This window comes from Eurosta solidaginis, chromosome 1, assembly GCF_040869045.1.
Source record: "Eurosta solidaginis isolate ZX-2024a chromosome 1, ASM4086904v1, whole genome shotgun sequence".
NCBI classification, from domain to species: Eukaryota; Metazoa; Arthropoda; class Insecta; order Diptera; family Tephritidae; genus Eurosta; species Eurosta solidaginis.
This window is the reverse complement of record NC_090319.1, coordinates 222,613,255-222,628,545: the sequence shown is the minus strand read 5'-3', so window position 1 is coordinate 222,628,545 and position 15,291 is coordinate 222,613,255. Positions and strand designations below refer to the sequence as shown.

The following is a 15,291-nucleotide window of genomic DNA, read 5'->3' as shown; positions in this document are numbered from 1 at the left end:
CCGTCCGCCTGTCCGTCCGTCCGTAAACACGATAACTTGAGTAAATTTTGAGGTATCTTGATGAAATTTGGTATGTAGGTTCCTGGGCGCTCATCTCAGATCGCTATTTAAAATGAACGAAATCGGACTACAACCACGCCCACTTTTTCGATATCGAAAATTTCCAAAAACCGAAAAAAACTGCGATAATTCATTACCCAAGACGGATAAAGCGATGAAACTTGGTAGGTGCCTTGACCTTATGACGCAAAATAGAAAATTAGTATATTTTTGAACAACAGGCGTGGCACTGCCCACTTTTAAAAGAAGGTAATTTAAAAGTTTTGCAAGCTGTAATTTCGCAGTCTTTGAAGATATCATGATGAAATTTGGCAGATACTTTACTCCTATTACTATATGTGTGCTAAACAAAAATTAGCTAAATCGGATGACGAGCACGCCCACTTTTAAAAAAAAAATTTTTTTATGTCAAATTTTAACAAAAAATTTAATATCTTTACAGTATATAAGTAAATTATGTCAACATTCAACTCCAGTAATGATATGGTGCAACAAAATACAAAAATAAAAGAAAATTTCAAAATGGGCGTGGCTCCGCCATTTTTCATTTAATTCGTCTAGAATAATTTTAAGGCCTTAAGTCGAACAAAAATTTACCAATCCTTGTGAAATTTGGAAGGTGCATAGATTCTATGACGATAACTGTGAAAATGGGCGAAATCGGTTGAAGCCACGCCCAGTTTTTATACACAGTGGACCGCCTGTCCTTCCGCTCGGCCGTTAACACGATAACTTTAACAAAAATCCATATATCTTAACCAAACTTACTTATCTGAACTCACTTTATCTTGGTATAAAATATGGCCGAAATCCGACTATGACCATGCCCACTTTTCCGATATCGAAAATTACGAAAAATTAAAAAAATGCCATAATTCTGTACCAAATATGAAAAAAGAGATGAAACATGGTAATTGTTTATTGACGCAAAATATAACTTTATAAAAAACTTTGTAAAATGGGTGTGACACCTATCATATTAAGTAGAAGAAAATAAAAAAAGTTCTGCAGGGCGAAATCAAAAGCCCTTGCAATCTTGGCAGAAATAGTGTTCGTGGTATGACATATATATAAATAAATTAGCGGTACCCGATAGAAGATGTTCTGGGTCACCCTGGTCCACATTTTGGTCAATATCTTGAAAACGCCTTCACATATACAAGTAAGGGCTACTCCCTTTTAAAACCTTTAATTTGATACCCATATCGTACAAACACATGCTAGAGTCACCCCTGGTCTACCCTTATTGCTATACCTCGAAAAGGCGTCCACCTATAGAACTAAGGCCCACTAAGTTTTAAATAATCATTCTGGAGTCACACCTGTTCCACCTTTATGGCGATATCCCGAAATTGCGTCCACCTATAGAACTATGGCGCACTCCCTTTTAAAATACTCTTTAATACCTTCCATTTGAAACCCATGTCATACAAACATATTCCAGGGTTACCCTAGGGTCATTTTGCTAAATGGTGATTTTCCCTTATTTTGTATCCAAAGCTCTCAGCTGAGTATGTAATGTTCGGTTACACCCGAACTTAGCCTTCCTAACTTGCTATTATTATTATTAATATTATTATTATTATTATTATTATTATTATTATTATTATTATTATTATTTTTGTTTATTTTTTTTTTTTTTTGTTACGTGGAAGGAAGAAATGCTTTATGCACTAACCGGGTTGTTAAGCCTCGGTGCTCTCTGTAGCAGCGAGCCTCTCCGAGTGTAGGACTCCCTTTCTTTTCCTTCATGGGGTACCCACTAAAACCTAACCTCCCACGGCCCTCGCATTTTCCGCACCGGGGACCGCGTTTAGCATAACTTTGGATACGGAAGCTCGCTACGTGAGCTATATGGCTACTCTCGCGTTATTGGGCTAAGCAACCATCTTGCCGTTTAGCGAGGAGAACATTCCTTGCATATCTGCTGACCTTGTCCCATCTGTCATTTCCGCAGATCATTTTATGGATGACACTGCCCGGGGATAGGTCGCCTAGTGTTACTTCCACTCTTCTTCATTGCTGTGCGAAGTGATCGCATTCGAAAAAGGTGTGGCGTACGTCGTCTATGAGCCCACAGTATAAGCAATTCGGATTTTCAACCTTGCCCATCCTGTGGAGGTATTCCCAAAAGTAGCCGTGGCGACTTAAAAACTGTGTCAGGTAGAAGTCGACCTCTCCATGTGGCCGTTCTCACCATGGCTTCAGCACGGGAATCAGTTCCCTGGTCCACTTGTCTGCAGTACTGTAGCTCCATTGCTGTTGCCAGCGTCGGGTAGAATCTTTTCGCGCCTGCGCGGCAGAAACATCTCTGCATACTTCTCCTCGGAGGTGGTAAATTGATTTTCTCTCCTCAGCGAGAAGATGTATCGGTATGGTTCCCGCAATAACCAGAACTGCGTCTGCGGATACCGTGCGGTAAGCTCAGGCAATTCGTAGTGCCCCTCTGCATTGGACAGAAGTAATAGCTGCTCGTTACTTTCGGAATTTCATTGCATCCGCCCAAATTTCTGCAGCGAGCAAGAGTATAGAATCCGAAGCGGAAGCAAGCAGCTTTCTTAAACATGGCCTTGGCCCGCCTGTGTTTGCCATTAATCGACTTAAATCTCCTATGGTCTGTGCAGTTTTCACGCAGGCTCCTTGAAAGTATTCCGAGAAGGTTAGCTTGCTATCTAGCCTCACCCCAAGGTATTTCGTGGAGCTGTGTGTTTATACTTGTTGTTCTCCAACCATCATATTCATAATGGTGGGAATTCGTCTCTTCGTGAGGATTACGATCTCAGTTTTCGCTGTCGCGAGCTGAAGTCCATGGTCACTCATCCATTTATTTACACTGCGCATTACTTGGTTTAATTTAAGCTGCCCCCGCTCGCAGTTCCGTGCCAGCTCGCAGCTCCGTGCAGCCACGTCGTCTGTGAAAGCGACAAGAAAAGCACTTTCTGGCATGTGCAAGCGAAGGAGGCTTTCATACGAAGCATTCCAGAGGTCGGGACCTAACACCGATCCCTGGGCTGCTCCGCCTGTTATCCTCACCTTTCTCTGACCTCCATTTGTTTCGTAAGTGAGCCAGCGATCTTTTAGGTAGTCCCTTAATATGGCTAGTAAATAAGGAGGTACCTTGAAAGAGTGTTTCAGCGCATCGAGCATGTCGTCCCACCTGACGGAATTGAAGGCATTTTTCACGTCCAGCGTGACCAGTAAGACAACCGGCCTAGCTTGGTGGCACGCGGTTTCGGCTTTCCTTACCGCATTTATAACCTCGGCTATGGCATCTATTGTGGAGTGACCTTTCCGGAACCCATGCTGCCGATGGGACAGACCACCTCCGTCTTCAATGGCTGCTATCAGCCCTTGTTTAGGGAGGATTTCCATCATTTTCCCGCCCTTGTCGAGCATACATAATGGTCGAAAAGACAACGAGGAGTTCGGGTCTCCCTTGCCTTTCGGGATTAGCACGAGGTCCGTGGTTGGTTGGAAAGATCCTGGCTTCCAGGCATTTGTTATACAAATGCAGCAACAACTCAGGACTGCTCTTAACAGCCAGTCTTATTGCTGCACGTCGTGGTCTTTGTGGGTAGCATTGTCACCCTCTCTGCTTATTCGAGTGAGGAACAGAGCATAGTAATACTTCGCATCTTTTCCTCATCCATCGTTTGGTTCGGTGGGCGGAATTTCCCCATTACTATTTTATACCCTTGTTCCCAAGGATCACTTTCAACTTCTTTGCAAAGCTTTTTCCAGTTATTAAGTTTGCTTTGCTTTATGGCGGCACAGAGAATCTTCGTGGCATTGAGGTCTTGCATGCGTGGTTCAGGCAGCGCATGGTAGCTTCTACCGTAGCGTTCGGCGCTTCGGCACTGCCGACTATCTGTCGTGCGCTCGCTCGTACAACAGCGGAGAACTTTGCAGCGTCAACCTTAGAGGCGTCCCATTTTGTTTTCATACGGGGCGGTCTCCCTGTCTGACCTTGCCCTGAGTCATTATGATGGAAGGTGATGTAGTTAGTGTCACTACCCGTGAGATCCTCCATCACCCTCCATCAAGCCGCCTTTGACAGCAAGTTTTCCGAATCTAATGTAATATCAGGGATCGAGTGTCCAAATCCTGGATTCCGAATCCAAGTCGGGCAGCCATTTCTAGCACTAGCCTTCCTCTGGAGTTAGTCTGGGCCATTCCCCGCTCAACAGCCCTAGCATTGAAATCTACAGCGACGACCACGTTACCGGTTTCATCATGCAAATCGTCTTCAAGTTGTTCTAGCTTATCTTTAAACCCTTAAATTGGATCATTTGGGGACAGGTAGCAGCTCACTAGTGTGGTGTGTGCCACTGTTACGCTTACGTAGCCGGTTCCGACAACACAGCTTCTTCCACCCAGATCCCAGCAGCACCTGTTAAGTCTACGTGCCAGTCACTCCTGACTATATAAGGTTCGCTAAATTTGGCATAGCTGTCTCTGTTTTCCAGAACCAGTTGGTCCAATAGACTATTGGCTAACCTGCATCGGTTCAGGTTGCCTTAAATGAAACTGGTCACATGCGCGCCTATTCGGCCTTTGCGGCAGCGAGTGCCTCCCGGATTTGATTTTTCGGACGGAGCGTATGACCGTCCCTGTATCTTCAGACCGAAGCTCGCCCAGGGTGGATCCTACGACCTCGGCGTAGTTCTTTCCCTGGGCTGATCTAACTACGAAAGTTGCGGCGCGTCTGTTTCTTGGCTTGCCTTTTCTTTTTGTCTTCTTGGCTTGCCCAGGTGGTGTCCTTTGTTCTTTCTCAGGGCGTGGTTTGGCTTTCCGGTTTCGTACGGTCGTCCAGGCCTAGTCCGAGATTGTTTTCGCAGAACCTTCATCGCACTTTTTCTTGGCTTCCTAAGCCCCCGGTTGGGAGCCAGAGTTCGTTCGTGCTCTTTTGTTCCCACGAGCCGCTTTCGGTTCGGTGTACTCTGCGCTTTTACCCTCTAATAAAGAGGGCATGCGACTCAGTGTCTCTGCTAGTTGTGCCATGCCGTTCTTTATGTCAATCGACACATTTTTCTGTTTGGCCGCAGCAGCCTGCATACTCGAAGAGGTCAGCTTGAGTGTCCTCCCCGGTGTTGTACCGCATACGGAGGTTTCCCACCCGTCATTGCCATCACCTTGCTGTCCAGGGGTAGATGGGGTGGCATTTACTTTCCTGCTGTTTGCTCTAGCTTTTGTCCCCCTTTGCGTTCGCCGTGGGGTATCCTTGGCCGTTGCTGGCCCGCCACCTTGTTTCTCTGCTGTTGATATTGTCGCATTGGTAGTGGCTTTTAACACCGGCGATCGTAGCACCTTGCTGCTCCTTTGAAAAACGGTTACGCCGCTATCATTAACATCGTTACTTTCACGGATTTCAATTATTTGGCTCATTTATTTTCAGTTGGGTCTCCGCTCCAAGCCGCTATCTCTGCCCGATGTGCAGTCGCCGTTTTAGATTCCCGTGGTTATCTTTGCATGTGCAGGGAAGCCACGCGAGGGTTGACACAGGTCCTTATGAGAGTCTGTGTTCAGAGCCAGAGTCCGGCGTAAGTCAGGAGTCATCTCAACTGAGCCTGCACCGCCAACTTAATGGCGACGTGGCTTTGAACGTACTTGGAGACTTGCCAAGGTTTTAACGAGGCGGAGACGAAGACGATATTAGCCCACCAGCCGTTTCGACGAGGTGTCACCCTCGGCTATTAAGATGGTAGAATACCATCCACGCCAGCCCATAGCAAACTTTATAATTATTATTATTATTATTGTTATTATTATTATATAAAATCTTATTTTTTTCTTATTTCATTTCAGGCGGTTTAACACAGATATTACATTTCCGAAGTCCAAAACCACTATACTAAATGATCGGGGTGTATGTGTTGAAGACATTGTAGATGAGCAAAAATTTGTATATGCACATCAAAACAACAACAAGCCAAATCTTCAATTGAACCAAACGCACAACGACTGTCAGATAAAGGATATTGGTGACAGGCTCAGGCATGACATTGAGCCCGGTAATAACGATACGTCTTGCAGCAGTTTGAGAAGGAAACAGGAAGTTTTTATTAAAGATGGAAACATTGAAATACTTAAGCTTATGACGAGGGACAAAACCAGAGAAAATTCTTCTGCATTTGGGGACGAAAACAGTATCTACGATAATACACCAATTAAATCGTCGAACCTCTCAAACCCACAACTACTCATGATTGATAATAGCGGTAAAGAAATCCTTATGCGTCGATTTATTGAAGAGCAGCCTAATGGAAAGCAAATCATATGCGAGCACTATCAGGTCATTCCAGGGGTGACAGGCATACAATCAATGCCTAATGAAATCCGACAAAAATCCGTTCTGAAAGAAGGCAATTTTTCCCTCAGTAAGTCAGGATGCAACAGCTTTGTGTATTCAAATGGAGAGCCTGGCTTGAAAGTTATACACGATCAAGAAGCTGAAGAACCAATGGGATTACAAACTAAATATGACATTGAGCCCTGCATATCGAACCAATCCTTAACACATGAACTGGAAACTTCAATAAAACAACAAAATGAGCTATTGCGGCAAATTCTGATGGAAAAGGGGAAACTAGAAAGTGGATATACTCAACATGAAGTAATCTTAGAAACACAAAGTCTTCCGGGCCTGTCAGTAGCGACTGGAACACAAACTGAATGTGATGTAGGCACTCAGACAGAACTTAACTATAGATTTCTAAAAAAAACATCGAAACAAGCTCTCGAAAAAGTTGGACAGCGAAAAGCACGAAGTGAAAACGATGACCACATATCAGACAAGGAGTTTGAGTATGCCTTAGTAAGTTCTTCCAGCAGCCCGAAAGAAGTCTATTTCATAAAACCTACCAAAATTCAGGGAAATAAACAGCCAAAGAAACGTGATATCAAGTCTAAAAATAGCAAGAGAATAATTCGAACGCCAATTGTGGAGGAACATTTGGAGGCTCTAAAATGTAGACGACCAACTCCGTCGGAGAAGCCATTACGAAGACATGCCAAAACAAGACGAACAGTTCTACTATTAAGTAATTTTCGAACAATTAGTAGTGACAAGATGAAATACAAGCCGAGGATCTATTCCACCGATACTGACAACCATAATATTGAAATCGGTCAGTATGTAAACCCGGATGCTGCCGAATCTGATGAAAAGCTTGTTTCTTTAAGTGAAGGTGAAAAATGGTACGAAATACCACCTAGGGGTTCTCAAGCGAATATGAAAATCGAAAAGAAAAAACTTTCGAGGAACTCTTCTGAATGTGAAAATCAATTACAAGCCGAACTAAAATTATTACACAAAGTAAATTTCCAACCGAATAAGCTCTATCGGCATGCTACACAAATGCAAAAATCCCTTTCATTAAATGTCATAAATAGAGGTCATTCTGGTAAAGCTGAGAAATTCCGGGGGCACCAAAGCGAAAGGGATGTAATTTGTCAAAATGATCAACGAAATGACGAGGAAATCGTTGATATTAAAGTTCCGAAAGATATGGAAATGTGTAAGAAAAAACATGAAAATATTCAGCACTCAACAAATTCCTTAACAAAGCTTACGAAGATAAGAAAAAAACAAAATACAACAGAGCAACCGCCTGTAAAAACACGTGCATTTCCCAAACGTTCTAAAGATTTATCGGAGGATGCGAAATGCATGCAACAACATACAAATAAAAAGCCTGTCTTACTATCTAATAGGCTTCTAAAAGAAAATACTGAAATAAATAAAGAGTATAAACCCAAATTTACTACTGAAATGAACCATCCTCTTTTACAGCATTCAGAATATAGATTTGAACGTGGAAACTTGTCTGAGGTACACTTACCTCCTAGTACTCGGTCGCTCTCCATATATAAAAATACACAACCCGTTTCAACAACGAAGGGTATGCAGGACTCTAGCTCTAAAAAGTCACATAGATCCCTACCTATAAATGAAAATAAAGTAAATATAGGAAGCCCCAAAAATAGCTTGGGCGCAGAAAATACCAATACAAACTCAACCAAACTATACCACCTTAATGTATCTGCTTTAGAAGACGACCACGACTCTGGAATAGCTATGAACCCCCTTCATCCCAAAAGAGTTCATCGAAATCCTATTGCTGATAAAAAAAGTATATTTTCGATTGCATATGATGATGTTAATGGCGTGAAAACCATCGCTTCGGGAGGAGAATCGCCAGAAAACTTATAGACAAGAATTATCTTCAAAGCAACTATGAAATTAATATATATTTCAATTGGTAACTTGTGGAATAGTTCGTTGTAAAAGTTCAGTTGAATAAAAAAAATGATTCAAAAAAAAATATTTGTTTTTAAAAATTTATTTTGTAAGTATGCATGTACCACTTATCATGATTTAAAAGCTTAAAACACATTTGCGTGTCGGATGACGAACCACCACATTATTCGTAGATAGTTAGAAAGTAAATATCTTACAAGCAAATTAAAACAGGGGTCGTATTTGCACACAAATGCTCAGAACAAACAAAAATCACTGAGCTTATATCAGAAAATTTATAAAATAATTTGAGCACCCAGCTCACGAAGCACGTGCACATCCAAACTAGTGTCACAAATAGATTCAGAAAAAAGAAATCCAAAAATATTTTCAGCAGACTGGGTTTTGAAATGTTTTGACATATTCTGCAACGATACACGTGAATATTTACTAATTTTATGGATAACAAATAAAGAGGGGTCATCTATCACCTTCATAGGAGTTTTTGAAGAGGGCAACTTAGTCGTTTGGGAAGACATTTTATTTCAGTCAAAGAAAATTACACATACTGTGGCACACCCTACGTAGCACTTGCTTTTTACCTCTCCTAGGTCCTTTCGTGGCATTGAAGTATTACCTACGTTGTTCAGAAGTTTGCAGCATCAACCTTAGAGACGTCCCATCTTGTTTTTATAAGGGGCGCTCTCTCTGTCTGACTTTTCCCTGGTCTAGGTGGAAGGTGATGTAGTTATGTTCACTCCACGAAGATCCTCCGTTCTCTCCATTCAGCTGCGTTTGACCGCAGGTTTTCCGATACTAATGTAATATCAGGAATCAAGTATCCAAAGCCTGGTGAGGGGTATGTAGGGGTCGCACCAGTTTTCAAAATAACCAATCCAAGCCCGGCAGCCATTTCCAGTACTAACCTTCCCTGGGAGTTAGTCTGGGGCATTTCCCATACCACAGTCCTACCATTGAAACCTCCAGCGACGACTACGATTCCAGTTTGATCTGACAGATCATTTTTAAGTAGTTCTAGCTTATCCTTAAATCGAATAATTTGGGTCAGGTAGTAGCTCACTAGTGTGGTGTGCACCACATTTACCCGTACGTTTCCAACAACACAGCTCTATCCGTGGGTGTCACCGTTCACGGTCCAGATTACAGCAGAACCCGCTGCGTCCACGTGTGAGTCACTGCTGACCCTACAAGGTTCTCTTATGATGGAATAGCTGGTTATGCTATCCAGAACCGGTTGGTTCCGCAGACTATCAGATAACCTACTTTGGTTCAGGTTACCGTGCATGAAGCTGGTCACTTGCGCCCTGTTTGTAAGCTGCTGCGTTTCGCCAGCTTTTCCAACAGCGTTACATATCGCTTGCATGAAAGCCGATTTATCGCCGCATCGATGAGTTTCCATAAGTTATTTCCCCGATTCGGCCTTTCGGACGGAGCGTATGATGGTCCCCCGTATCTTCAAGCCGAAGCTGACCACGGATGGCTCCTGCGACCTCGGCATCTCACTTACCCCGGGCTGGTCCAACTACGAAGGTTGAAGCCCGTCTGTTGCTTGGCTTGCCTTCTCTTTAACCTTTTGGTTTGTACAGTGCCCGTTTGTTCCTGCGCAGGGCCCGGTTGGCTTTCCGGTTCCGGATAGTCCTCCACGCCACACCCGAGAGTGTCTTCGTGGAACCCTCATAAGATTTTTTCTGGTCTCCGAGGACCAAGGTTGAGGGCCAGAATCGTTCGAGCTCAGTTCTTCCCACAAGCCACTTCGAGTTGCGCCATGCCGTTCTTTATGGGATTAACTGCACTACCTGCTGCGCCATTAATTTTCGAGTTAAGTTCCACGGTTATTTCTGGTATCTACGAATTTCTCTCTTTTTCTGTCTGCAAAAATCCCGCCAGTAGCTTTCGTGGGTCGTCCACCGTTCCTGATTCCTCGATACCAAATTCCATGCTGTAATTGACCAGCTCCTCTCGGGTGAGGTGGTACTCCCACGATACATTTACCATTGTAAATCCTTGTTCGACTTTTTCGTCATGCTCTTGATTTAAGATGTATCTATGTGATTCTAATTATTAACCTGCTCGGGCGCCAAATTTGGCGGTCTTCCTCAGAGTGGGGTGTGCACGCTCAGTCCAGAATCCTTGAAAAGTAAAAGAGAGTACTTTCAAATTTAAATTATAAATGTGTACGAAATTCCTTGGGCTACCCTACTCTATTTGCCTGTCTATGTAAGAGCTAGTGCAGGTAGAGTCCCTCTGCTAAGCTCTACGTTGCTGGAGTAGGATGCTCCGGCCGAATATAAAACTAAGCTATTATTATTATTGAATTAGAAGCATTCACGTGGGTTGTTGAAGCCCACCGACTCATATGCCCATCTCCTAGCTTCTCATTTTACTTGCGAAATTGTCGCCCCTTTATATGACTTCCGCACGCAGGTGGTATATTATTTCCCAATAACCATTCAATATTTACAAATTTCACTCGATCTGCGCGGAAGCAGTCAGTTATTTGCCAATAACTGTTATCCAACTTTATAAACTAAAAGTAAATGCGAAAAATAGTCGAACGCTATTTTCGTTCTACTCTATTAATATATATATATACACCCGCTTTTGTGCTAAAATACATTAACTTTTGTCCATTGCCATGCCTTTAGTTTGTATGTACCTATGTATGCATAATTTCAGCAGTAGCCGTGAATTACCTATTGCTTGCTTTGCTGATCTCCGTGCACACAATTGTTGTCCCGCTAGTCCTCAAATCAATGCTACATTAGCGTGTACCCGATTTTTATATGTACAATATTTTAATGAAAATATTTCATTAGAGTGTAATTATTATAAATTCAATTTGTATACATGTTTATATTTAAATATGTATGTACATATGTACGGCGGACGCCGTGGTGTGATGGTAGCATGCTCCGCCTATCATACCGAAGATTCTGGGTTCACACCCCGGGCAAAACAACATCAAAATTTTAGGAACAAGGTTTTTCAATTAAAAGATAATTTTTCTAATCGAGGTCGCCCCTCGAGAGTGTTTGGTAAGCACTCCGAGTGTAGTTCTGCCTTGAAAAGCTCTCGCCGAAAACTCATCTGTCTTGCAGATGCCGTTCGGAGTCGGCATAAAACTAGTAGGTCCCGTCCCGCCAATTTGTAGGCAAAATTAAAAGGCGCGACGCAAATTGAAAGAGAAGCTCGGAAATATATATATCTATATATATATATATGAGGAAAAATATTATGACGAATATTAGCAACACTAAGGGATGCTGTCATAAACAAATCAATCATTATGTCTACACATATGTACATACAAGCAGCGGAGAGATACGCACAAATACATGAAAATTAAACTTTTTTCAAGTAAAATGAAACATTTTTCATTTCAGATAAAACTTTTTTTACTTGAAAAGGCTTTGAAGAGATTTACAAGGTATAATCGAAACAGCTGTCGCCTTGTCCGTCCTGATGTCACGTTGTTTAAATTTCTCCCAAATTATTAAATAAATTATAAAATTAAAAATTGCTTGAAATAAAAGTTTTCACACATTTAAAGCAATACGATTAATCCACGATTAACTCATACGAACAGACAACATTTGGTTAATTCGTTGTAGTTCTATAAATAGAACAAAAATAGCAACAATACCAGTTTCTCTGAAACCGCCTTACAAACATGCATAACTTTAACACATAATTACATACGATGTATGTGATGTGTAGAAGAATATATGCAAAATAAGGCAATTGGGGAAAACTTTCCAACAACTAAAGCGGCAGTTACCCACGAACGTACGTACAAAAAACGTGTCAGCTGACACGACCTATCTTATGAGTGTGCAATGTAAACGAGAACTCACCGACGTGCAATGCCCGTACGTACGTAGCCCGGAACGTAGAAATCAAAACAATTTTGATTTTTTCCGTAAGAACGTGTCAGCTGATCGCTCTCTCACTAGACAGAGTTGCCTAGTAAACTTTTGTGCGCTAATTTTTACCGTTTGCAGTTTTATGCAAACACACTTAATTAAAGTTTGAAAAATTGTGAAAATAATGCAAAAAAATTATGTGAAAGTGCAGATTATAAATATGTAATCTATTTATATTTATTTAATATTAATTCCAGCCTTTTACAACATCAAAAATTAAATTCGAAAATGTTGATGTTGCCATAAGCATGCATGCAAAGTGGTCAATGGCAACAGTGCTTATCTGTAAACAAAACACACACAAATATGTTATGTACATGTACACAGACGCACACATTGATTCCTACGGGCTTCAGGGTTCGGTCAAACGTGTTTCGTACGACAAACGTCCGTTCGTACGGCACACATCGTTGGGTAATTGCCGCATAAGGCATGACGTAGCTGAATGCGTTTGTAACCATTTCAACTATCGTAGGAGTGCGGGTTTGACTCCCACTCCCGGGAGAAAAGGCTTTGAAGAGATCTACAAGGTATAATCGAAACAGCTGTCGCCTTGTCCGTCCTGATGTCACGTTGTTTAAATTTTTCCCAAATTATTAAATAAATTATAAAATTAAAAATTGCTTGAAATAAATGTTTTCACACATTTAAAGCAATACGGGCAATCCCCGATTAACTCAGCGAACAAACAACTTTTGGTTAATTCGTTGTAGTTCTATAAATAGAACAAAAATAGCAACAATACCAGTTTCTCTGAAACCGCCTTACAAACATGCATAACTTCAACACATAATTACATACGAAGTATGTGATGTGTAGAAGAATATATGCAAAAGAAGGTAATTGGGAAAAACTTTACAACAACTAAGGCATGACGTAGCTGAATTCGTTGGAAACCATTTCAACTATCGCAGGAGTGCGGGTTCGACTCCCGCTCCCGGGAGAAAATGCTTTGAAGAGATTTACAAGGTATAATCGAAACAGCTGTCGCCTTGTCCGTCCTGATGTCACGTTGTTTAAATTTTTCCCAAATTATTAAATAAATTATAAAATTAAAAATTGCTTGAAATAAATGTTTTCACACATTTAAAGCAATACGGGCAATCCCCGATTAACTTATACGAACAGACAACATTTGGTACATAATTTCATACGAAGTATGTGATGTGTAGAAGAATATATGCAAAAGAAGGCAATTGGGAAAAACTTTACAACAACTAAGGCATGACGTAGCTGATTGCGTTTGTAACCATTTCAACTCCCAGGAGAAAAGGCTTTGAAGGCTTGTCCGTTCTGACGTTACGTTGTGTAAATTTTTCCCAAATTATTAAATAAATTATAAATTAAAAATTGCTTGAAATAAATGTTTTCACACATTTAAAGCAATACGGGCAATCCACGATTAACTCATACGAACAGACAACATTTGGTTAATTCGTCGTAGTTCTATAAATATAACAAAAATAGCAACAATACCAGTTTCTCTGAAACCGCCTTAGAAACATGCATAACTTCAACACATAACTACATACGAAGTATGTGATGTGTAGAAGAATATATGCAAAAGAAGGCAATTGGCAAAAACTTTACAAAAACTAAGGCATGACGTAGCTGAATAATGCGTTTGTAACCATTTCAACTATCGTAGGAGGGAGGGTTCGACTTTTATTGTGCCTGACAACACTATTGCACGCGATATATATTGCTGAGTCAACAGGTTTGAGGTCTCGATTGCATAGCTTTACTTATGAGCCACCTGTGACACATAGCTTAACAATGTGTGATCGCATTACAAGTGCCACACTTATTTCATAAACAATTAGCAATTAAGCATTTGTATGTATTTCAAGCGGAAATCGAATATGAAAAATACTCCAAAGTTCAATTTAGCAATTAAGCAATTTTGTATGCATGAGTAGAATTAAGACCTTCACTGTAAACATATAAAAGCTGGCGATGAGCCAAAATAAATTATTTTTGACTACAGACTTAAACATGGTGGTTGTCTTTATTCAGGAATCAAAACGTGCATTTTAATGCTCGGACAAATGCCGCTGGAGAGCTAAGATAAAACTCAAATCCACACTTCATCTTGGACTAGGTCCTACCTAGGAGAATTAGGGTAACACTTGACTCAATCCTGATTCAGTAAACTAGGTCCCCTACATGGCGATCCTGCGAAACGAAAACTAGGAATCGAAACTTTTAAGGGCCTTCAGACATTCGGCAAATGAAAATTAGGTATAGAAACTTCTTGAAAGCGTTTAGTTAGAATTGTCATTGTGAATGAGTACTGAAAAGCTCAAGGAGGGAAATTCGCTTGACGAAGAATACGTCCCAGAACTACCAGCGAAAGAATACCCCCAGTATATTCCGACACCAAAGGCAGGAGAGCGTAAGAAGATTACCTTAGAGGAATACCGACTAAGACAGGAGCGGCAAACAAAAACTCTAGTAGAATTTAGGACTGAAATAGCAGAACTCAAACCCAAAAAAAGTGTGGAGGCAAAAAACGACAACACCAGAGAGAGTGCGCAGACCTGCAAAGAATAAACTGAAACGCATCACTCGATTAACTCAGTGCATCGCCGTGCAGATGTTGCTTTCGCGCTTTACTAACATGCGTAAAATGCCTACATACTACACTAGCACAACACTTTGTTCGCATGATCTGGAAGTCTCCCATCCATAGTACTCCAAGGTAGGACATAGATGTAACTATTCTAGATTTCATAGTCCAGAAGACAATTATAAACATGTAAAATAGATTTAAGCTTAGGAAAGCCGTAATAAATAAATACATTATACATTATAATAATCAACATCAGCAGCGGCCAGGTTAAGAAACAGCTCATAACCAAGATTAAGTTTTTGCGGCAAAATGGGTGGAACCCAGACAAAAGAAGAGATTGTGAACAACAACAATAATAACGCGGCAGCAGCAGCAGCACTGGTGAAGGATGACGATAATACAAAAAAGCAACTATACATTAACTGTTTCATATTTTTAGTTTTATTATTAGCAAAACTAAATTCGTACTATAAAAA

General features: G+C 41.1%; 2 protein-coding genes across 16 annotated transcripts in view; one reads left to right on the top strand and one right to left on the bottom strand.

Moving 5' to 3' along the window:
* The window catches only part of Cad86C (Cadherin 86C), a 2,678,031-nt gene extending 2,669,753 nt beyond the window's left edge, over positions 1-8,278 (top strand). For all 4 annotated transcript variants that reach the window (XM_067760173.1, XM_067760172.1, XM_067760174.1 and 1 more), the window contains one exon: positions 5,866-8,278. In XM_067760173.1, the coding sequence (XP_067616274.1) occupies positions 5,866-8,272 (2,407 nt within the window). In that variant the 3' untranslated portion in view covers positions 8,273-8,278. The remainder of the gene's footprint in view (positions 1-5,865) is intronic.
* LOC137237037 (striatin-3-like) overlaps positions 1-15,291 on the bottom strand; it is a 636,631-nt gene that overhangs the window by 470,367 nt on the left and 150,973 nt on the right. The gene's annotated exons all lie outside the window — the stretch shown is intronic.